This window comes from Setaria viridis, chromosome 9 (assembly GCF_005286985.2).
Source record: "Setaria viridis chromosome 9, Setaria_viridis_v4.0, whole genome shotgun sequence".
In the NCBI taxonomy this organism is placed as follows: domain Eukaryota; kingdom Viridiplantae; phylum Streptophyta; class Magnoliopsida; order Poales; family Poaceae; genus Setaria; species Setaria viridis.
In genome coordinates, this window is record NC_048271.2 from 44243391 (window position 1) to 44268495 (window position 25105).

At 44.5% G+C, this 25105-nt stretch overlaps 2 protein-coding genes across 2 annotated transcripts; both read right to left on the reverse strand.

Annotated features, from left to right (window-relative positions):
* Window positions 1-6715: 6715 nt before the first annotated feature.
* Window positions 6716-7529, reverse strand: LOC117840433 (22 kDa alpha-zein 16). Its single transcript, XM_034720941.2, has one exon. The coding sequence runs from the start codon at window positions 7484-7486 to the stop codon at window positions 6818-6820; it is 669 nt and encodes a 222-aa protein (XP_034576832.1). The 5' UTR covers window positions 7487-7529; the 3' UTR covers window positions 6716-6817.
* Window positions 7530-9818: 2289 nt separating this feature from the next.
* On the reverse strand, window positions 9819-18343 carry LOC117837736 (E3 ubiquitin-protein ligase JMJ24). Its single transcript, XM_034717488.2, has 13 exons — window positions 17556-18343; window positions 17316-17461; window positions 16345-16444; window positions 16106-16238; window positions 15969-16023; window positions 15085-15844; window positions 14400-14729; window positions 13920-14240; window positions 13766-13838; window positions 11627-11712; window positions 10724-10843; window positions 10569-10639; window positions 9819-10209 (listed from the first exon to the last, which is right to left on the reverse strand). Exons 1-13 carry the CDS (start codon window positions 17934-17936, stop codon window positions 10110-10112), a joined length of 2676 nt encoding a protein of 891 aa, XP_034573379.1. The 5' UTR covers window positions 17937-18343; the 3' UTR covers window positions 9819-10109.
* Window positions 18344-25105: the final 6762 nt, after the last annotated feature.

Genomic DNA, 25105 nt, shown 5'->3' on the forward strand with positions numbered 1-25105 from the left:
ACAACAATTGATACTAACCGCTAATCTAGAGTCTAGCTTCTCTCTTTTCTTACAAAAATATAACATATTCTATTTCATCCTAGAGATCGTAGAGTTCGCTAGTATGATAGAGTTCCTTTTTCATGAAAGTTTATAACACCATTGCTGTGAAGAGGTCGGCGGGAAAAACTTGAGACTCATGTGCTACTCATGTTCAGCTCATCTTAGTCTTGTTCTGTGGACCGTTGGAATTCTAAATAAGCCAAGCTTAAGCTTGATCATAAACTCGTGAGCTTTTCGAGCTCAAGATCGAGAAGCTCAAGTAAGCTTGTCTATTACGACCAACTATGACTCTATGAAGTGTATACACATGAATTATATTTTTCTTGCCTAATTGCATTGTCCAAATCCCCAAAGTCTACATGCAAGAGAATGACTCAAGTCTAATTACAATATAGACTTTGCTCAACTATTTTATGACTAATAGAAATCTAAAAGCTCGTGAAGTACTCTCGTTTGGGTCACCTTAAGCTTGGCTCGAGATTGGCTCAAGTTACAAACGAGCCAAGTTGTAGGCTCGGACACTTTTGAAGCTTGGATTGAGCTCGCCTCGACGCTCTAACAATCTCAAACTTGAGGCGATATGCTCGCTCGAGCTCATCTCAATTACAGACCTAGCCAGAATTGCAGAGCAAAGTTGTTTTAGGGCTGGAGCTCCTAGCCATAAGCCAGCTCAACAGTAAGCCCAAAGCCATCCAAACCGAGCTGTGGGAAGATTAATAATTTACCCAGCCCTAATGGGGAGATTAATAATTTACCCTAGTGCCTAGAGAGGCTGCCCATGCTGAGGCTGCTTGTCGAAGCCCAATATATAGTGGTCCTTGGGTAGGGGGAGAGCTACTCTCAAGGTATGCCTAGTTGGAGGAATAATGCCCCCACAAAATGATGTTTGTCGAGCTTCCTCCATCAAACAAGAGAGGCTAATGTGAGTTGTCGCAACCAAAGCGGTTATCACTAAGGCATCGGTATGTGGAGTATTGATCCTGTAGGCATCAACAATGGTGAAGGATATCACACCGCCTCTTGACCCATGCAGTGGCTCAGGCATCCTAGCCACGCTTGGTCAAGGCCCCAGCCCCTCGCTATGAACCATTGTTACCACGTGATCAAGAGTTGTACCACCAGAGATGGTATGGATGTGGAGGTGGATGCCTCGGGCTTCTTCTTTGATATGATGTGACCTTGACCCATTGTTAGAGGTTGCAATGGTTGGGGTGGTAGTAATAGTTTTTGCTGGTACATTTAAAGCTGTGCGGCGAAGCTAACGTCATAGGCTGGTACAGTGGTATGGTACAACGGGAGTGTCATGACTGCAGGTACACAGGGGGTTGCGCTGGTGTATTGGCCTACGGGATGTCTGAAGTGTTGCACTTGGGTGGCGTGCTGGAAAAATCTCATGTTAGTGGATGTTATTTTCTTTGTTTAGTTTTTTTATTGATTCAACTGATAATTAGAGCCAATTAACTCCATTTATAGATGGAATCATGAGTAGCAGAGTAGGGAGAGGTTGAGTCTGCCATGTGGATGCTCATTATGTTTTGGAGACTTAGTCACCTTGTAAAAGGCTACGTCTTCAGGTTTACATGTAAGGGATCCTAACGAACATTTTTCTTATGAGGACAGTAGAAGGGAAGAAGAGAGCAAAATAAATAGCTCCCCCTGCACATTGGGCAAAGATCAACCTAGCTAGCAGTGAGTGGCGGTAGACATGGGGATAAAGAGCGGTTGCAAAGTCAAGGATGGATTTATCTAGCCATAGGAAGAGATAGCTACCGTATCTAGTCGAGAGTGGCATGAAACTTTCTGATTTGTTTGAAGAGACATGGGAAAAGAAGGGCAGCAGCAAGCCTAGGAGTCACCGGACACATGCTCTTTCTACTAGTCGTCATAAACTTGTAATGGCTACCTATCCCAAATGTTTTCTCAGCTCCATTTTTCACATAAGGTCTTCTCCAACAGATCAGCGAATTCGACAGCCCGTTTTCCCACACTTTGTGCGCCCTCCCTGTTTCCCTGACGCAGGATGTTGGGCCTGGGAAGGCAGACGAACCTTCGACCCAGGAAGCTGTGGCCGATTCTGTTCCTCCGGTCGTCTCTCCTCTACCGGTTGTGCCAGATCCCCACACGCCCGGGCCATCTCAGGCGAATCCGGGGACCATGCAAGTGTACTCCAGAAGGCGCCATGCAAGGGTTTCTTCTCCACCTCCCAACTCTCCGGTGGTCACACCTCAGAGGTTGTTTGAAAGGGTCTGCAAGCCAATCGACAAACTGCTGCCACAACCGGTCATTCAGAAGAGAAGATCCAAGGCGCCGCCCCCATGCTCACATCGTCGAAGAAGCAGAAGGGTGGCGGGTGCCCCACCCTGCTCGCCCGGACCCATCGTCACTGTCGCTCAAAGGAAGTTGATTCGCAGCCTGGGGTTTAGTACTACTGATGAAATTGACCAAAAAGCACAAGACGAGTACAGCAAACTCTTTGGGGACATTGCCACACCTACTCATGTGTCAGCCTTGGCTGCTATCTTTGGATGGAATGCTGAGGAAGCTGAACAGATGCGGTCAGCAGACATGCTGGTGGCTTTTTAGTCCTGCCGCTGGGTAGTTCTTTTTTCTCCAGTCATGAATCCCTCGTCTATTTTGATATGGAACGTGCAAGGCCTTAATCAGAAGGACCGGCGCAATTCTGTAAGAGATGTGATCCTATCAACTAATGCTGATATAGTGTGTCTTCAAGAGACAAAGGTTGCTAGTATGAATCAACGCATGTATCTTTCGGTGTTTGGGTCGGCATATGATGAGTTTGTTGCCTTGCCCGCCAATGGCACACGCGGGGGGAATTCTGATAGCATGGAAGGGGGGCTCTTGCTAGGCGCTTGCCACTCGTGTTGACACTTATTTCTGTCCATTTCTCTGAGCAAGAAGGTCGAAACTGGTGGTTCACCGGGGTGTATGGACCCAGGAGGACGAAGACAAGGTCTCATTCTTGCAAGAACTCCGGGATGTACGGGCTTTGTGCACTGGTCCATGGTTAGTAGCAAGAGACTTCAACTTGATTTATCAAGCTGCTGACAAAAACAACGCCAACTTGGACAGAGCCATGATGGGAAGGTTCAGGCGTTTCTTGGATGACATGGGGGTTAAGGAAATACCGCTCTTGGGCCAAAAATATACATGGTCTAATGCGAGGCAATCCCCTGCCCTTGTTCGGCTGGATAGAGCTTTTTGCTGCTTGGGTTGGGAAGGAATTTTCCCTGACTCAGTTTTGCAGAGTACAGCCGCAGCTGTATCTGATCACTGCCCTCTAATCCTTGGCATGAGAGTAAATTCCAGTGGCAAAAGGCGATTTCATTTTGAGAGTTTTTGGGTCAAAATACCACGTTTTATGGAGGCCGTACAGCAGAATTGGGAAGCTCCGATGTCGACAAATTGCGTCGTTGAGCGTTTCTTTCTCAAATTGCAGCGTCTCACAAAGGGCCTTCAAAAGTGGGGACAACGAAAGATTGGTAATATCAGGTTGCAACTTGAAATGGCAAAGGAGATCCTTCACCGGCTGGAAATTGCCAGGGATTCCCGGGACCTTTCTCAAGGGGAGGAGTGTGGCTGAGAAGAAAACTAAAACTTCATTGCCTTGGGCTGGCCTCTTTCGAGCGTACCATAGCCCGGCTCTAGGATTCTCTATCTCTAGGAGGGAGAAATGCAGACACCTCCTTCTTCCATCAGCAGGCTCGGTATCGAAAAAAGAAGAATTTTATTGCAAAGTTACAGGTGGGGGAGCAAGTGGTTGTTTCCCAAGAAGAAAAGCATGCGGATGTCCTAGACTTTTATGAAAACTTGCTAGGTTCGGCTGAGGAAAGGGTGCACACAATTGACCTTGAAGCTCTGGGCATCCAGAATCATGATCTTTCCACTTTGGATGATCCTTTCTCGGAGGAGGAAGTATGGGTAACTATCAAGGATATGCCACTTGACAAAGCTCCAGGGCCGGATGGCTTCACGGGCCGGTTCTACAAGTCCTGTTTTAGCATCATCAAGGAGGATCTCATGTCAGCTCTCTCGGCTATTCACCGGGGTCATGTTTTCAGACTCAAACTGCTCAACACAGCCTACAAAACCCTTCTTCCAAAAACACTGGACGCTACCCAGGTGAAAGATTATCGGCCCATAAGCCTAATCCGCAGCTTTGCCAAATTAGTCACAAAGATTATGGCCAACCGGCTTGCTCCTTTGCTGCCCAACTTGGTTTCCACAAATCAGAGTGCTTTTGTTAGGGGAAGAAACATTCATGATAACTTCCTGTTCATTCAGCAAATGGTGAAAGGTTTGCACAGGAAGAAAGAAGCTCACATCCTTCTCAAATTAGACATATCCAAGGCTTTTGATTCTGTGTCCTGGTCGTTCTTGCTGGAAGTTCTACAACATCTGGGTTTTGGGCAGCGGTGGCGTGATCTCTTGTGTTTGATCCTGTCCACGGCTTCTACTCGGGTCTTACTGAATGGAGAACCAGGGGACACTATTCTTCACCATCACGGCCTACGCCAGGGAGACCCCCTCTCACCGATGCTGCTCATTCTGGTGATGGATGTTTTGAACTCGTTGGTCGTTTATGCCACTAGGGAACATATGCTGCAGCCATTAGCAATCCACCAAGTCAAGCACAGAGTCTCTTTCTATGCCGATGATGCAGTTATGTTCCTAAGACCTTCTGTTAATGATCTTCAAGTTACAAAATGCATCCTGGATATTTTTGGACATGCTTCGGGTCTCAGAACCAATCTGGTGAAGAGTTCAATCGTTCCCATTCATTGTTCTGATGAAGATCTTCAACATACTTCTAACATCTTGGCGTGTACAGTAAAGGATTTTCCATGCACTTACCTCGGTTTACCACTCACAGTTCGCAAACCTACAAAGGAGATGTTGAGGCTCATGATTGATAAAGTGGCAGATCACCTTCCTGGCTGGAAGGCCTCCCTTATAAATAAAGCTGGGCGCCTAGTTCTTGTCAGAGTGGTCTTGACAGCCTCTCCTATTTACCTCATGATTGCCTTTGAGCTCCCTAAATGGGCCATCAAAGCTCTGGACAAACTGCATCGCGGTTTCCTTTGGAAGGGTCAGAAGCAAGCCAACGAGGGCAACTGTCTAGTGTCCTGGGCAAAGGTGCAACGCCCGCTGAAGCTTGGTGGTTTGGGCATTCACGACCTGGAAATCTTCGGTTGGGCCCTGCGAATTAGATGCCTCTGGGCACAGAAAACTGATCCTACAAGACCATGGGCTGGTCTACCAATCCAAGTCCCTCAAAATGCCCGGGCTCTATTTGATTTAGTTGTAGTCACATCTGTAGGAAATGACGAATCAACTCGCTTCTGGACAGATAGGTAGCTGAATGGTAAGACAATTGCCGAATTGGCACCCAACCTGTTGAAAGCGGTCCCAAAAAGAACTGCCAAAATTAGGACGGTTGCCCAAGCTCTAGTCAATAGAAGTTGGGTGAGTGACATCAGGGGAGCCTTAACAGTGCAGGTGCTGGTTGAATATCTAATCATCTAGGACCAAGTAGATGACATTGCCCTTCAACATGATACACCAGATCAGCATCGTTGGAAGTTTTCCCAAGATGGGATATATAGCAGCAAATCGGCTTATGAAGCCTTCTTTGAGGGAAGTGTCAATTTTTCCCCTGAGAAGAATTTGGAAAAGCTGGGCCCCTTTTGCAGTGCAAGTTCTTCATTTGGCTCGCTGTTAACAATAGGTGTTGGACAGCTAAAAGAGGGTTGCTGCATCAGGATGTTTGCCCCTTGTGTGACCAGGAAGAAGAAACAATACAACATCTCCTGACCACATGTGTTTTCACCCGGCAAGTGTGGGCATTGTTATTCCAACAACTGAACATTGCTGCTGCTGCTGCTCCCACGACTTCTTCTCATTTCCTGAGTTGGTGGGGTACGGAGTGTGCCAAAGGAAATGAGAAGAGGATTAAATTTTCTTATCATCCTAGTGTCATGGGAGGTCTGGAAGCATAGGAATGCCTGTGTTTTTGAGGGAAGCTCGACCCAAGTCAGTACACTCCTCCATACGGTGGCGGATGAGTGCAGCTTGTGGTGCATGGCTGGAGCATCCAGGCTGCAGGAGCTCCTTGCTCGGTCGTTGACTACGGCGGTTTAAAACCCCGAAGGTCACCAGGTCATGTTTGTTCCCTTTTAGTGCCAAGTCCTGTGTGTGTACATGTGTGCGTGCCTACGTGTGTGTGGTGTTAACCTCAATCTGGATTTTTTTAGGATCGTTGTACTGTTCTCTTCTTTCTTAATGAAATGACGCGCAGCTCACCTGCGTAGTTTAAGAAAAAAATCCACAGCTTACCTCATGTTTTATTTGACATGGAGCTGAGAGAAGAGCAAAAATATTACACTAGTGTGGACGAGTAAGGCGTCTAACTCGAACGTATTTCAATACTGCTGCAGGTCCCACCATCTCACTGCACACTCCAATGCACTGATATCATATCTTTCCTATCTTTATTTACTCTTGCGCTTCCATGTCACCCTGGTGATTTCACCAGTGCCATAAAACAAAGATCTTATTGAGGGATGAACCCTAAACCATATGTTTTTTTTACCTTATGATTCAAAGTTTTAGATTCTTAACTTTGGCACAAACAATTATAAGACACACGTAAATATAGAAAAGGATGCCAATATATCATCTTTGTTTATTATTTATCATAATTCATGACAAATTGGCATTTCAAACTTTATTATTGGAGTACAACTCCATACATCATTTAGAAGATGGCACCACCGATGAAGGGCTGCTGCAAGTAGGGGTTCGCCAAAGCCACTTGGTTAAACATGCTAGACACAAGTTGTTGGTGCTGCAATTGGGCGACAGGACTCGCCAGAGCTAGTTGGTTGAATACGTTTGGTAGCAATTGTTGTTGCTGCAAGTAGGCAGCAGTGATGGGGTTCGCCAAACCAACTTGGTTGAGCACGCTAGACACTAGTTGTTGCTGCTGCAACTGGGCGAAAGGACTCGTCAGAGCTAGTTGGTTGAACACGTTTGGCAGGAATTGTTGTTGCTGCAAGTAGGCAGCGGTGATGGGGTTTGCTAGAGCCAGTTGGTTGAACACATTTGGTAGCATGGTAGCAATGGGGTTCACCAAAAGTTGTTGTTGCTGCTGCAGAGTCATAATGCTCTGTACTGCAAGATGTGCTTGGCATTGCTGCTGAAGAATGGCAAGCGGTTGTTGAATGAGCACGGCTGATGGGGCCAAGATACCGGATGCCAGCGCTTGCAGCTGCACGCACGGGTGTGTGACTGCTATAGAAGTAGCCTGAGGCCAGTACAGGGGATTAGCGGTTGCGGCAAGAGCACTCACTGGTGAAATGTACGCAGAAGCCACGCTTGCCGAGAGAGCAAGGAGAGCAAAGAAGGCAAATATCTTGGCTGCCATCTTTGCTAAGAGTTTGCTATGCTTTTTCAGTGTCTATGTTTGCTCTTGCTATGGGTGATGAGCTAACATATGATTTGGGGCCTATTTATAGAATGTGGAGATCAAGTACCTCAAGCAAGGTTTTGGCATTTTGTAAACAAAGTGTTGGGAGTCCAGATAAGCATAGATGATGTGTCATTGAGTCGATTACAACATTTGATGACTCATTTTTTTGGAAGTATATTTAGTATGTATTGGCAAGATAACGCTATATACTTAATTGTCGTGCCTCTTTTGTTGTCTTTTCTTGATAAATGAAAAGTGGAGGTATACTTACTTTAACTTTAAATATGGCACGTCAAATTTGTTTATGCTTTGTGGAACTGAGTTTGTAATGTTGTGATCTGGTGATATGGATTTAACCAGATTTGTCCACTACTTGGCATGTGTTCCACACATCACACACTCATTGTTTCGTACCTTTTTTCTTTTTTTTTTCTTGAAGGGTCTAGTGTATATGCGGCAAATCAAATGTATATTTAGGTCATTAACAATGGCTGATAGCCAAAGTGTACTAACTATTAAATCCCTCTTAATTCTTAGTCTAGCTTTTATCTTTTTTTATGGAGAAAATTTCCTGTACTCCTACCTCTTCAGGTACTCCCGTACTCCCACTTTAAAATGCACCACCAAAGATGTATGAAAAATTGCAACAAAAATATGGATAGATAGAGTAAGTAATCATGTAGCATGGTGCAAAATTTTGGGTTGCATCTAAAACTTGTGCAGGGAGAAATAAAAAAGAGAAATTAGCTTGTGAATAGTGCGGATTGCAACTGTTTTGTTAAACCCGCAACCTGCTACTTTTCATAGGCTGGTTCAGTTTTTTGTTTCTTCTTACATAAGTTTTAGATGCATGATGGTAGATGATTACTTGCTCTATCCATCCATATTTTTGTTGTAATTTTTCATGCACTTTTAGTGGTGTATTTTTAAAGTGGGAGTGCAGGAGTAGCTAACCCGTATGGAGTACAGGATGTGTTCTCCTTTTTTACGATATTTCAACATATTCTAATTCATTCTAGATATAGGAGAGTTTGCTAGTTTCTAGCTCGGCCTCCAACCCTAGCCTTGAGTATAAATATGCTGCTCTACCAAATAGGATGTGACATTGAATGGTTTGACTAGTCTCAATCCTCAAACTAACAAAATTTAAGTACTAATTTGAGAGAAACATTTGGCACAGGATATTCATTTGGTGGTCTTGGAGTTTGTTGTTAGTTGGGTTGGATAACTTTGTGAATAAGCTTTTCGTAGAGTCTAAAATCCAACTGAATTGGGTTTTGAAGTAAGAAGTTATGGCTCTTTCAAGTTACGTTGTGTTGGGTTTAGACCGGGAATGCATTTTTTTTCTAGATATGCTGACTATATAGGTTCAGCTGATTCGGACCAGCTCAGCCAAACTCAGATCAAGTCAGCCTGATGCTGGACTGAGATTGAGTTTTTAAGTGCTCGTGGTAGTTGTACCGGCTCAGTCGAGATCTACCGAGACAGCACATAAGGGTTAATTTTTTGGTGGGTATTTATACCCCTCACCTCTTGGCTTCTCATGTAACATATATGAGACATTCTTAATAGTTAGTAGAGCTTTACTCACTCCATCTTTGTGAGTTCTCTTTAGAAATCATGTGAGTTAGGTTGAGAAGATGAGAGATCAGATAATTGAAAGTGAGTCATTCACATCGTTGAGCACTTGAGGACTTCGTCAAGCATTTGTGAAGCATTCGTTATTTTTTGGAGATGAATCCTCCTAGACGACTGCCCGGCGAGCTCAAAGTTTGTGGTGAGCCTTTGTAAGTTTGTGAAAGCATCCATCTTACCTCCATAAAGGAAGGGAAAGACAATGAAGCTAGGAAAAGGGTTGAAACTTGAAAGAGACATGTCTCAAGTGTTATTGAGCCTCTCAACGTCTCCGTTGATGCTTCCTTGGAAGGGTGAACATATGTGCTTCTTTGAAAATAGCCAAACTTCGGTAAACAAATCAGCACATCTCCACTCTCGGTTTTCTTGTTCATATATTCTTCGTATTTATATATTTTTTCTAATTTACTTTTGGGTTCATTATTGATCTCTTTGTTGAGTGTGATTTAAATGTATCTACAAGCTTAGTATATCCTAACAAGGCCGTGGTAACTCATGGGTCTAAATTCCTAGCTAAATTTATATAGTTTTTGAAATAAAACTCCCAAGGCTGGCTAAGCCGACGAATTATTTTATTTTCATGTTTGGGCCCGGGCGACCTTTCAAATCTTCTCACTGGTAAAACAAAATTTAAGCTATTAAAGAATGTCCATAGAAAATCTGATAGTTCTCATGAAATTACCGACATTATTGTCATCAAAATTTCACAAGATAGAATTCGGTTCTGTAATCAGCTTTCTAATGCTTTTTATCTTGTCTATATGAGCTCAGCAGTTAGTCCTAATCCACAATATACAGGTAAGGTCAATATGCTATCCAATACGAATTAGAATGTCCTCCTTTCATGTGTTACAATATAATACATGTACAATCACTATATCTACTTCTGCATCAGCTTCAATCCTGAATGGCATGTCACAATTTCTTCAAGGCCTCCAGTACTTCAACTGAAAGATACCTTCCTTTGTTTATTCACTCTTGCCAAGTTTTCTGAAACTGCCCTAGTCAAAGTTTGATCCTCGAGACTAGCATCTAGATTGAACCTGAGAAAAATTGCCCATGATACTGATTAGAAACTGCATAGACTACCTAAAGTCTTACTCCATCCATCCATCAATGTAAGGTATATTTTGATAGTGGAAAAATCTTTCAAAGTAGTTTTTACTTTGGGTACATATCTATTGGTGCATTTTTATACACCAAACATGCATATAATTCAATTAATTGCCGGCCAAAACTTCTAAAGTATGAGTTCCATCTAGTCAAAATACACCTTATATTGATAGACGGAGAGTAGGTGATATTGTGAGGAACACTTCACGGAAAATAAGACATTAATGCTCCAGTATTAATTCTACAGTCAGTCAGTGGGCAGAATAAGAACAGGCATCAGCGCACGTACTTGGGATCCAGGGTTATTCTCTGGATTTCTCTGACAGCTGAACTTGCTGCATATAAGGAGATCTTTTTTACCTGTATCATTAATGAAAAAGGCATTCATTTTCACTGGATGATTAGCATTATTGAATTGCCTAGTAGTTGCAGATCACAACGTACCTCAAGCATCTTCAGTTTTGCAACATGACCATTCGGCAGGCAACGGATCTCTTGGGCCATCCGGACTGACTCTGGTAAACTCTCCGGAGACAAAAAATTGAGAGCCAATTGAACCGTGGACTGATCATGTCAATAGAACAGAAAAATAATGTAAACTATATCCGCAAATAAAGTATTTAGCTAGTTCAAACAATCACAGAAGAAGTATTTAACTAGTTCAAACAATCACAGAAGTATGTAGGATAATGTCACTTCAGCAAATCACAAGTGTAATAGCCACATTTAGTATAGCTGTCCAAACTCCAAAGGCAGTACAAAACTAGTTCCAACAATCAAATCACAAGTATAGAAGATAACATCAAAATAGGGAATGATCAGAGCAGCTAAAGCTTAAGTTCAAGTAAGCACAACAAATAAGAGCGAGCAAGTCAAATTCAATCTGTATCGCAAAATTCAGCTCACATGATTCACAGCGTCAACTGGAAGCAAGTTTGAATGTGACAATACAGCTTTAACACATGATGATGTACAATAACTCTCTTGCTCTATTTCAGAGCACCGCTGCTACTAGTGCTTTTGTTTTAAGCCCTCTAGTATGTTCACACATGCAAATCTCACCTAAATTCAAACAAGAAATCTGCCACGACATGAAAGTCCCACAGTTCCATTCTGCTCTATAGAGTAAATGCCAAAAGCTTTGCTCACATAGAAAATGGAAGTATCAGCATGCAAGCAGTGTTTAGAACACATTAATAAGGAATTCCTGGAAACCCAAGAAGGCAATTTTATAGCTAATATTAAACACATTTAAGGCTGAACATTTTGAATCATGACTTCACATGAAAATAAGAGCGGGAGACTTTGAGCACGAGAAAGGGTAAATGCAAAGGGAAGATGCATCACCTGGAGGTTTTTCACTTGGAAAGGACAGCCAGCTGGAATGAATACAGCCTCACCTATATGTTGGTGGAATGTGCAGGGTTCAATTCCTATAAGAACATCCAAACAGAAGTTACACAAATATGATATAATGGATCTCAATTCCAAAGTTCACTTCTAAGATTAGCAGCTTTAGACTCGTGCACATTGATTAGGTGGCCCTGGATCCATGCAGCACATTCATGCCAGTGCCTCACGGCAGCAGGACAAGGGCACAAGGGCAGGGATAGAGAAGGGAACTGGGAATATCAATCGATATTCTCTGATGCCTTCCTTCTCAACATGATGACTAGCTCATACATTTTACAGAGGAGTTCCTAACAATATTGAACTAACTACTACATATGATCTCTAACATATTGTTATGGGCATGGCAGCTAGGGTCCAAGGTGCTACACGGCAGGCACCAGCCAGCCAGTCACCCGTCATTTAGGATAAGGCCATATGCCAGTTCCTTAGATAAGATAGGATTATTGTTAGTTTGCTAGATCTATTGTTAGGAGTGTGTGCACATGAGCAGGACTAGTTCTATAAAGGCGGCGTATGGTATTGTGTCAAGCAAGCAATGAAGAAGAATTAATCCCATGTCCCCCGATAGTCTAGTCTCCAGTCTCCCTCCAAGCCAACTCCGCCCGGCTATCTTCCTGGCAGTGTTTACCCCTAAGGAACTAGGGTTCAACACAGATAATAATTTGAATCAAACTAATATATCAAAGTAAACTACTCCATCCGTCCTAAACGTCAAATATTTATGTCTGGTGGTAGTAATTGCTAAGGATCTGTTCTTGGTACCAAACCTAGCTTGGTGCTTGGTGCACAACTTGATGAGCCTAGCCCACACCTGTGATAGCTGCATGCTTAATCAAAGTATGTAGCCACCTGATCTAGCTTAGTCAACCATGCGCTTGGTACGTCACTTGATGGGCCTAGCGCACATCCATGAGGCCATGGCAGTTGAATGCTTCGTTAAAAGCATGGCCCCAGCCCTAGCTTGTTGCTGGTGCAGCCATGCATATGATGCACCACTTGATGGACCTACCCACATCCATGACAGCAGCATACTGCCACAAAGCATGTAGCATGCAAATCAAAATGTCATGTTGGTCCTCCTAAGAAGCAAGTCTAGCACACGGATATCTTGTTGCTGTCTTTGAGTGAGAAATTTGAAAATAAGCCGCTCCAAACTGTGGGCTTCAACAAGTTGACAATTTGCCACTGTAAACTTTGGCTCCAACGATTTGCCACTAAAATATAAGTCACTTACATTCCACACCAGGTTTGAGTTTCTTTTACACAACCAACCCACGCACCCCTGTGGTTTCTTGAGCAGTAGCGATGACCATGTCCAACTGTGGTGCGTGGATCACAACATCAGGGAAGACGAAGACCCCGGTGCAGTCCTTCTGGAGAGGCGGGACCAAAGATCAATGGAGATGCTTCAGGTCAAGGGAATCATAAATGGGAGGAATTGGACCGTGGCTTGCTGGAGATGACGAATCCATGTCAGCAGCATGTTTGGTTCCTGCAATCAGGTGGTGCTGTGGTGGAAGGCAAAACAGATGAGGGGGATCAACTGGGGAAATGGCAAATGAGATCATGGTGACTCTCTTTGACTGGTCAGAGCTGCTGGGCGACCAAGGATGCAGCCACAGGGATGGTGCCTCAGTTGAGTGAGGGATGGAGAGGCCAGTTCAGTTGTTTCATTCAGACAGCTGGGGTACAAGGGTCTCTTTACATGGCGTGACAATGTAATAGAAACTCGACCACGTCGATTGGCCAAAATGGCATGGAAGCAACGCGGCCCGTATTTTTAGTGGCAAATAGTTGAAGTCAAAGTTTACAGTGGCAATTTGTGAAGTCTAAAGTTTGGAGTGACAATTTGTGAAGCCTAAAGTTTGGAGTGGCAAATTGTCAAATTTATATCATCTGCTTGCTGAAGTTTGCAAAGCATCACTTAAGCTAAGTTAGAGACGACAGTGAAGAGACTAAATGAAATAAGATACTATAGTGCCATAGCAGTCAGCAAGTCCACAACTAATACGTCATACATCAACCTTTTGGAAGTGAAAAATAGTATGATTTTTAATAGTACTTAGTACTTACCATATTGATCCTTCAATGTCTTCTTATGATAATTGTTGAGATACACAGTTTGATCGTAAATAGGATACTTAACCTGCATTGGAAACGTATTATCATGAAACAACTTTCAGAATGTATTAAAGAATAATCTGATGCAGAAGAAAGTAGTTATTACAGAGGGCACAGCCTGACAACTAGCTCCAAATTCTTCCTGATGAGCAGACAAATATTCATTAAGCTTTGGAAGATCCTGCCTGCGGAATACATCCCAGACAGCACCAGCCTGAGATTCTTCTAAATTGTTAGCTTTTACCTCCTCACAATGTGAAATTGTATGTTTGTGCTCTCGCTCCCCCACATCCAGATCCAAATTTGGAACAGGAGAGTGGTCATTTACATGCGCACTAGTTCCATTAGCAATCCTTTCAGATCCATTAGATAGTAGCCTCTTGGGACATTGGTTATGCATTTCAGCTGCATGCATTAACATGTGAACCTACAGAAGGAGACTGGTAGCATTAGCCAGTGAAGTTTTAAACTTTTGTCGGTTACAATATTCAAGTTATTCAGAAAACCAACATACATGAAAAACAAATGCTCACATCTAATAGATGACTAGAACTTTTAAGTGAAAACTGAGTAAGACCAAACATACCACATCATCCATGTTAATCGTTAGATTCATCACTGGATCACCTTGACCAAGTTCTTGACGACTTCCATATGCAATTAGCAGCTTCATCCCTACTTCAGGCTGTAAGGCATCTTGTGGTAACTTGGCAGTGAGATTTAGGAGACCCCATCTAGGATGAATGAAATCAACAAGAGGAAAATTGACAATAAATTCTGGTCTGTGGCACAACAGAAACTCCTCTAAGACACTGGGCCGGGGCCACTCTTTCAATTTCAGCATCAACAAGCGGCCATCACCCCCCTTGTTACCATCTGAATAACCTTTGATAAACTGTTTGAGCTCGATATCCACCTGAACAGGAGTAACAAAACAGGATATATATATATTTTGAGGATAGTGGTACCAAGAAATTTTTTCTAGCTAATTTCCAATTCTCCATTTTGACAATTTTTCCACTTAAAAACCCACTTGTGATGCAAGTAGAGGATGGTCATAAGGGATTTGCAAAGCTGGTATGACACGTGGTCGTGTAATTTTTTTAGCAAAATATACTTCTAAAAGTGGTAATGCTAAGCTAAAATAGGCCAGTGATAGCAGTGTAACTAATAGCACGGTACTTTGGAACCTCTCAGCAAAAATTACAACAATTTCCAGACAACAACATTTTGTACAAAAGATAAAGCAGCAACTAGCGCTTTTTTCCTACCTCTGATCGGTTTGAGCAGTCCACAGCTTTGACTATTACATCTTCATTCATCTCTTCATCCATGATCTCCTGGATACCTCTCCAAATACTTACGGGGTCCCAGATTGATGATAGAGAAGGCTCAAATGCTTTCCTGATGACAATAGGCTCCGCCTTTATCCAATGCTTACGAAAATGCATGATGCCTTCATGTTTCAAGTCCTCCAATACAGGAGAGTACACGCAATTCCCACTAATGTCTTCACTGTTTGAGCATTTTGGGAGACCAAGGTTTTGCTGACCAATTAAGTCTAACCGTCTGCCATCACTGTAAGACAAACATCCATCCTGCAGATCGTGTACTTTGCAACCATTGACCATTTCTTCAGAACTTTTTACAAGTTTAGCAATCCAATTAATTTTGAATATTCGCCTTAACACCAGCTTTGATGAACCACAGCCACCAGCCTCATGAGGCCCACAAGTGAGGCTGCCATCATTGCTGACTCTCCATGTAGGAACTAAAGATTTAATGTCAATATTATTTAGATCCATTTGCTGAGAGCATGACTTGTCATTTACACTTTCTGTAGATGGTTCCAGTCTTGCTCTTTTACTACAAGAATCTCTACTTTTATCTTCAACATGATCTTCATTATCTTCTCCTCTTGCAATAGTGGCCCGAGAACGCCGTATGTCTCGACAACAATCAAGGCATAAATCATACAAACATTTTGGGCAGTGGCGGTGATAATCAAAAACCGGCACTTTGCAAAAATCACTGCAAAATAAAGAAGAGGTTTTAAGGCACCATTCCAATATAATATATAGTTTTAATAATGAATAAAAGGGCCCAATGATGAAGTAAGAAACAGACAAAACAACACAAAGCTATACGCCCATACCAGCACATTTGTTCATCAGAATTTATTTTCGCTCTGAGGATATCTGTCTTTGGTCCTATCGCAAATAATAGTGTCAGAGGAGTGCTAAGTTTCAGATGAGAACATCTCAAGAGAAGATGAGAGGGATATTGGAGTACCAGAAGATCTTGTTTCAACACCTATTTCAAAGCATTGGTCGGAATAAATCTGCTTAAGTACTGGAAGAACATACGCCAAAAGGCAATGAAGATATCTCAACTTATCAACAACTGGTATTTCTTGCACCCTGGCCTTTAAAGTATAAAAAAACATTGTTACATTTAGGACAAGTTAGTACAGCATAAAGTCAAATGTATGGTAACGAAATGGAATGAAAAAATTATCAGATGCTATGTACCTTTATTAAGTTGTCTCCTTGTAAGCAAACTCTACAATTACAAATGCCACGGCATGCGGGACAAACCTTTCGAACATCGTCTATTGGAATGTCAGAGTACCTGCATTACATTTGTGTTAACTTAGTCCAAAAAATAAAAGGCGTGGAGGAGTCTCCAAAGTATACTAGGACCTCTAGTTTGGTATTGTGCTATATTTAAAAGTAAAAGTATTGTCAAAGTACTTTTTCCCCAACAAATTTAGTCATATCTTCACATGATCAATCTAAATTCTAAACAGTCAAAACATATGAAGATATTATTGGTTAAAACTTAAAAGTACTGACGAGGAACCATAGAAAAGCCTTGCAGTTTTGCACCACAAGATCATCTTCAACTCAAGTTATCAAAAGACGAAGTTCTTGAGATCATCCTGGTTACATCCAAACAACATACCACTAATTCTATGACTCAGAAGTTGTACTATTTTATAAGAAGATGACAACTGTTGCACCTGAAGTTGTGAGTTGTTGCTTTCGCATCTGACGATTTGGAATGGACTGACGCCAAATTTTGCCTTTAAGAGGCCAACCCAGAGGCTACGCTACTGAAATGAATAAGACAATGAGTAGTTAAATATCCTTGCATTTTGGACACATGTTGCAATAACAATGGCCTAAGATGGCTCATGTTTTCTGGAAGTTTCATAAGCGAGTGCCTAAGATGGCTCATGCTTTCTGAAAGTTTCATAACAGGTGCTTTTGATTTGAAGGTGGTTTGGGCAGAACTGCAATGCAACGCCCAACAGTAATCATTGCAATGTCTCTTTCAGTATGGTCATCTAGATCTTGAGCGCACCTAGTGGACACTGCTGCATTTTCCTATAACAATAGTATAAAATGGCTAACCCCAAAACCTGAGGTACTTTCTATGCACCAATTCACTATGAGCTCTAGTCAGCAACTGATTCCTGACAGACCATGGCGCAACATACCATCTCGAGATGCAGCCGGCGCAGTAGCCTCTCCTGTCGCAGCTGGAACACCAATGGACGCCGCCAACCTTCCGGCACTGGTGGCAACTCCTGGTCTCCGCCGGTCCGGCGTCGGTCAACCACGCCGTGCCTCTCCCGACCAGCTCCTGCAATCACCGGCGCGCAATCAACACGAGCCCAGCAGTGCAGCAGACGCAATTGAGCGCGGGTAACATAGCACGAGGCAGCAGCCGAACTCACCGCCGCGGTGCGCGCGCCGGCAGCATTGCCCAGGGGCAGCCCTTCGTAGGCGACCTCCCCCCTCGCCGGCGCCGGCGCCGGCACGGGCTCCGCCACGTACACCGCCTCCCCGGCGACCCTGGCGTAGAGGGGCCTCGCGACCGCCATCGGCAGCGGCGCGGGCCGGGCCTCGTCGCGGAGGCGAGCTGCGGCGGCGGAGCGGAACGGCGCGGCGGAGGAGGAGCGGCGGAGCGAGGCGCGGAGCGCTGAGGAGGCGGAGCGCCTCTTGGCCTGGACGTAGTGCTTCTCGCAGACGGTCTTGTCGGGCATGGAGGGCGCGCTGCAGCGCCACTGCTTGCCGTCGGAGCGCTTGCAGCGGAGGTCCTCCGGCACGGCCGCCATCCCCTCCGCCGCCGCGCCGGGTCACCGCGGCGAAGGGGATCTAGGGTTTGGGGGCTTCGGGGAGGGGGCTAAAGCGTAACGGTGGCGGTGGCGGTGGTCGGGTTTAAGTGGTGGTTGGGCTTGCTCCTGCGGGGTCGTCTGTAATTTGGGGAGGGAGCCGTGCGTGCGGCGCGGGGGTGGGCTGCGCTGCAAGTCTCCATCCATCCCCTCTCTCTTTCTTCTCTCTCTCTTCCTGCTGCAGGCCTGCAGTGCGTGCAGTGCTGTGGTGGTGTGCGATGGCGCGATGCTAGCTAGCTCAGAAGCAGGCCTGGTTGCCGAGTATAACTTCCTTTCCAATTTGGTGGCGGGTGGCGCCTGCCTGCGTGAGCGAGCGAGCGAGCGCTGCGCAGGCGCGGCAGGTCTGCAGCGGTAGCAGGGGGGCGAGGGAGAGGAGAAAGCCAATGGGCGACGCGGCACGGAGTTTACCGGGCTGCCCACGGAGACGGCGTGCTGGTTGCGCAGAGGCGGAGGGGCGGTTTGGGGATTCGAGCAGAGTTTGCGGCGAGAGGCGGGGCCCAGGCTCGCAATCGCTGCGCCCGCGCGATTCCGGCATCTGCTCTCGCGACTTTTTGGGTCTGGCTTGCTTGGGGGGAGGGGGAAGATGACCGCGCTGCGCGCGCAGCAGAGTTCTGGTTAGCTGGTCCCATGCTAGCGGCTAGCCTAATGTCTGCACAATGATCTAATCCGGTCAATCTAATTTCGATTCTACTCCATAGTAGTAAAAATAATTTATATTGTTCGGATCACTGGATTATAATGTTGATTATGAATTGGTTGTGATTTGTGAAGGCAGAAGACTCCAAAGTCCAAACTCATGATAATCTTCGGATAGCTAGGTTGAATGGGATTGTGGATTATGGATTGAGGTTCTTAAAATCCATGTTTTTTTTTTGAGGGTCAACGGGGGGAGATCCCCACCTGAATTTTTCATTAGGCCTTGTGTAGATCAAATTGCTTATACAGTAGACGTTCAGCAGGAAAAACTAGGAGGGGGGAGAGGTTTACAGGTGTTTGGATTGGATAGTGATTATTCTTTTCGGATTGCATAATTTTTAGTAGATCCAAATGGCACCTAATGCAAGAGAAGGATCTGCTAGTATGCTCAAATTGAGCGTCGTACTACAGGTTCTACCTAAGCCCCCGACTGTTGCGTGTCTCTGTCCTCCCGTCCCTTGAGGCGCCGGCGCACGAGGCACGAGTTCTCGGGGGAGAGAAGCTCGAAGCGTGACGCTAGGAATGAAGCAGAAACAACCCGCAACGGGAGAGGATCTCTTGGTGGTGTTTGGCGACGGTGACGTCCATGCCCAACCTTAGTCGTCCTTATGGTTCTACCGCATTTGAATTGAAAAAATGGTTATGCCGCGTTCATTCATTCAAACTGAAGATAAATTGTAGGTTAGCTTCCTGTCCAATCTTCCAATTCCAAGCCGCCTGAAAGGATATTGTAGGTAATTGAGTTGGTCGACACACATGGATCTTACAATATATTTTTTGTTATTTATCTTTTTAAAAAAATCAACAAATTGGAAGTGCTATTTCAACATTCTAAATATACCATTTCAACATTATAGATATACTAGTTCAACATTATCAAATAAATTTTGAAATAGTTTATTGCAATTGTTAAACTAGATTTTAAATAAATATTGAATCTATTATTTCAGAATATACTGGCATCAATTTTACATATGTTTTTTTTGGAAAAAGTGGAAACTTTGCTCGGCTCTGGGCCGCGTGTTGCTGTTGCTTTTGCAAGGCCGCCAGCTGCTGTGTTAGGCTCTAGGCCCATCCTGCTGCTTGGTGCTGGAATTTTTTTTATATTTATCTTTTTACGATTTTGCAAAAATAAATATCAGATTAAAAAAATTGCAGATGTATACTTATACAGCCGGTGAAACGGCTATAGCCATTTCAAACGACGGTACTAACCCAAAAAATAATTAAAATTATTACCGTCGTTTGAACCGGCGGTAGCTTACATGTCACGTGACGTGGTAGGAGCACTAGAGCTTACCGCCTGTTGAAACGGCTATAGCCATTTGAAATGGCGGTAAGTACCCACCCTTCTTCTTTGCCGGCCACGCTGTTAGTGCCGACACGGCTAGCTGTCGGCAGCTGTTGGAGATGGAGACGCTATAGCCGTTTCAAATGCCTATAACTTCGTGTAATTTTTTTTTATTTCGTGATATTTTTCCTTAGTTATAAAAATATACTCCCTCTGTTCCAAATTATAAGTCATTCCAACTTTCTTGGAGATTCAAACCATTTTATGTTTGACCAAAATTATAGAGAAAACCACAAAAGTTTATGGCACCGAATAGATATACTATGAAAATACATTTAATGAAAAAACTAATGGTACCTATTTGAGATCATGAATGTTAGCACTTTATTGTATAAATTTGGTCAAACTTGAGATGCTTTGACTCTCCAAGAAAGTTAGAATGACTTATAATTTGGAACGGAGGGAGTATAAAGTTAGATTGGAAGCACGAAGTATTTGAATATGTCATTATTGGTTTGAATATGAAATTCCAAATTTGAGAGAGAGAGAGAGCGCGCTTCGAAAAAATATTAGAAATTGAATTACTTCCCGGCCATGGAAATATATAGCTGTTTCCAGCGAAATTACAACACATGAAAATGAAATTCGTGCTGAACATACGAACACCGATGACTCTAGACTAAACAATAGATTGTAGTGGCATGTGCGACACGGATGGCTATCCTAAACATGTGCCGTTGCTAAACCTAACACGCCTTAGGTAATTGAAATAGCTGGGGATAGAGCCATCTCTACTTTCTAGTAGAACTAGCTTTGCGAGAGCTAGGAGGCCCAGCCTCATAGTATCCAGAACCCCCAGAGGAAGGCGGTGACGATGGACGATCCTTGTTGTGGTGGTAGGGGCACTTGCACCATAGATCGGTACAAATCGGCTCACTTGTGATGTTAACCGTCCAAGGATTTGCATCAACTTTGGCTTGAAGATCCTCCACCCTACGCTCGAGGTCAAAGATCGTAGTGGATGTACTTTTGGGTTGACTCGGGAAGTGGAGAATCGACCCACTTCGCATAGCGGCAGTTTTCTTCATTGAGATAAGACTGAACATGATGTTAGTTTATAGCACGAAAAGCTTAGCAAGAGTAAGGAAGTAATAACATGACTCACCAAGCCATACGGGCATCGAAAGAAACGCCAGCTTCCATCATCATAGCCATCAAACAGCTGCACGACGCAAACCACGCCATGGTGACACATTGGCCACTCATCATGTCAATTGTCATAAGGCAGTTTGGAGGGGCGTAGTTAGCCCTATCATACAGAGGGAAGTCGTCGAGGGGTTCCTCATACTCCATTGGGCCAAAAGAACCTGGCCAAGTAATGGTGGGAATAAGAGCATCCCCTCATCTTCCTTCCTCTTGTGGATGCCATTGTTCTTCCTCCTACTTAGTGGTGTGGAAGGATACGGGAGAGGGAGGTCCATATAAGGAGTGTTGAGATGGAGGTGCAATGTGCCCCTATTTGTTCAGTACCCTATCGTGTTCAATCATCCTGAAAAAGTTTAGATGTAGGCTTTGCAGGTGCAGGGAAGTAGGGCTTAGTGTGGAGTCCCATCTGCCTAAGAAGGCTCACGTTTAGGGTCCTTGCAGTCTATTGTATAGGTTTTTTAGTGATGGTTCATGTCAATAGTGGATTAGCACTATTTGAGTACTATACTGGCAGCAGAGCAGTATAATGGCAATAGGGTGGAATCTGAGTACTTGAAGCATCGAGACAAAATATTATCACAGTACAAACAACAGTACAATGGTATGTGAGGCGCCTAACATGACAAACCTAAACAGCACCTTGCCTAGGATAAAATGCCTTAGGTAATGTAAATTGGTGGATCACAACTAATATTCTACTGGGTGAACCAGGGAGTTTCCCCATCCTCGCTTTTTTGGAGGAACATTCTCCATCCTGCTTCTTCATGTTGTTATGTCGCTCTTCTTCCTGGAGGAGTTGCGCCTGACGAGCTTTGAATTCTTCCTCCTGCCATTTCAGTGCTGCCTCTCGAGCACCTAACTGCTCGCGCCACCTCTACAGTTCATCCTCCTTACCCTTCAAACAGATCAGTTGTTGGCAGATGCGTCGCTCTTACTCAAGCCGAGCAAGACGTGCCGCCTCTCGAGCCTCTGTATGTCTAGCATGGTATTGGCCTTTCGTCTCTAGCTCCACTGGGATTATGCCTACCTCCCCTAAATGCCTAGTGTCGATCCATTCCATAAATGTGCAAGCCTGCATGTTGATTCGTGATTGTTCTAGGTACCGGTACATAGAAAACATATTTAAAATGTTTATGAACGAACGGACCTTGAAATCATCGTCAATGTCGGGACACTTGAAGTACCTACATCCCTTCTTTCTCCGAGTTAATCGATCCTCCCATACTTGCAACTACGCATGGAAGCCGCAGTGGCATTTGGGACGCTCATTCCATGGTGGAACTCTATTTTGGTCATCCCTCCATGATGACATTTCTTAGAGGGACAAGCAGCCTCACTACAAGCGTTGCATTCAGGTTCGACCATGGTAGTGGTGCGTTTGAATGTTGCTTGGACGTGTATTATATAGAACGCTAGTGACATGGTCCGTGGGCCATGTCCATCATGGTAAAGGGAAAGAACATGCATAGACATCATAGTCTGCACCGGCCTACCTATCAAAGTCTCCGCACCAGCCTACATAATATATTCTGTAAAGGAGCACACATTATAGTCTACAGCATCGTACACATCATAGCATGCACTGGCCTACAAAAGATAAAGAAGGCCCTATAAACTAAATGCGTCCTCACTTGTGACGCACAGCACCAGCACCACGTCTCGCGGGCCACTGCGCTGCTCTAGTCTGCAGCTGGTCGTACGTAGAGGGCTCCAAAGGGGCAACCTCGCGAGCCAGACGTCCTCGTGCATCTGCAACTGGTGTTGCAAACTCCTGGGTGGAGCCCAGTGTCGGAGGCACTGGCACTTCACCCAACTGTGAAGGACATATCTCCTCAGCGCTGCAGTTGAAAAAGGACTCCACCCTGTACTCATCCTCTGCATATCGTCCTCTACGAACTTGTCATTGGTCCATCCTTGGTCTGTGTACGCTGTGATCGACCTAAGAAGTGTTATTATCAATTTCAATTCGTATTAGTAATGGAATAGAATGCATGTATTAATGACGCACCTATGTCGTCCACATGGAGTCCATGTGAAGATAGTCCTCTAAAGTGCTGCGGCACTGTATCATGAAATTATAAGTTAGTACGACCAATTAGAATAGAATTGGTTAATGGAAAATGAGAAAGTAAGGAACACATACTTGTAGGGGTGAAAGACTATGAACCTGGCGCATAAGTGAAGGGACCTGGTCGAGCTGCTGCCCAAGACAATGCATGTGGAGGAGTACATGCCCCGAGGGAGGCTGCATGTGCCTATGCTGCAGAAGACGACGCGTGGTACGCTGGCCATGTGGGTGCAGCATAAGATGAATTGGGGTGCTGTGTAGGTGGTGCTGAAGATGAATTGGGGTAGGCAGCCCGTGGTGGAAGTAGAACATCGGTGTCACCACCACGGCAGCTGACGGCCCGCCGAAACCTAGCACACAGGGCCGTGATCCTCCTTTACATCAACTTGTGCTCGTGCGAGTTCATGTGCATGTAGTTCTCCATGCCGGTCCACATTGTCACCTCAACTGTTGCAATAACGTCGTACTGATGACAATTACATAGTTCAAGCTAAGCACAAAATAATCTGTACAAAGTGCAACATAACCCAATGCAGTATGAGTGGCAAATGATGGAGAAGCGTACCACGATGTCGAAGTTCTGATCCATGGAATGCAGGTACGTCTGTGGAATGCAGGTACGTTTGTGTCAATGGTGCGGTCTCCATCGGTGGCTGCCTGGGAACATGCATGACGCGTGTCCGTGTCCTCAGTAGGTCCATTATAGGTACACTGTGAAAGCCTCGTCGGAGTGTACACGGTCCTCCTACACTAATTCCCCAAAAGCGCCCGCCCACAGCTCAACGTACGAAACCAGCTTTGGACCCCACTACATCGCTGGCCCACCACCCTGATGTGTCCACCTAACATATCCATCGTGCAACGTGTTCACTAATGCAAAATTTATTAGACAAAAAATGATTAGATGTGGCTTACCTGTGCACGTGGACCGGGACGATGTGACTCACTAGAACTGGTGAGTCCTGGTATCGGTGGAACTGTCTCATCACACGCTGTACCGCGTACTCCTCGACATGGATGTCATACACCAGTGGTTTCTTCGTCATCCAATACTCCTGGTCTCGTAGGCACAACGAAGGCAGCCCTTGCGGGACACGAGCCTGGATTTCCACTACGGTGTAAGGTGTCCATCTGACGTCGATGTCGACAAGAGCGTCAAACTGCCCAACAAAATCTGGGTACGACTTCTTCGTTTGAACTCCAACCACGATCCCAAAAAAAAATATTTCACAATCAGGACTAGTAGTTCTAATATCAATGCATTCAAGATATGAATGAGTACACAAAGTCTCAATGCAAATACACAAAGTCTCAATGCAAATGACTGGGCGACATCGCTGAAAAGCCTCAATGCAAGAACCCAAGGCCAAGAATGACCGCTGTAGAACCTATTTGCCTGGATTCTGAGCACAGGGATAGGCTTTCAGGTCATAGTAGCTTATTGAATTCCTCTAGCATATGGTGTGCAATAAAGTAGGGAGGTTATCATACGATGCTTCGTATGTACCTCACTTTATCTCTAACGCCTTCTGCTTGGCTCGGTAAGCCTTGCTGTAACTAATTTTGTACTTGAACTTCTTCCCTAGGCACAAATAATCGACTAGAGCTCATAGTTAGGATTCTCGATTATCTGAGGATACATGTATTGAGCAACAAAATCAGCAGTGAGGTTGCGGTGCTGTGCTTCCAATTCATCCAACACACATTCGTGCTCCACCAATCTAGTCACCTCCCAGTAATCCTTCCACTTACCCTTATATGCGTACACCCTAAACGGGCAATTGCTTTTGACACAACACACATCATATATTGTAAGGCTGCTCTTCACCATCCTGAACAGCCGTTGCAAAG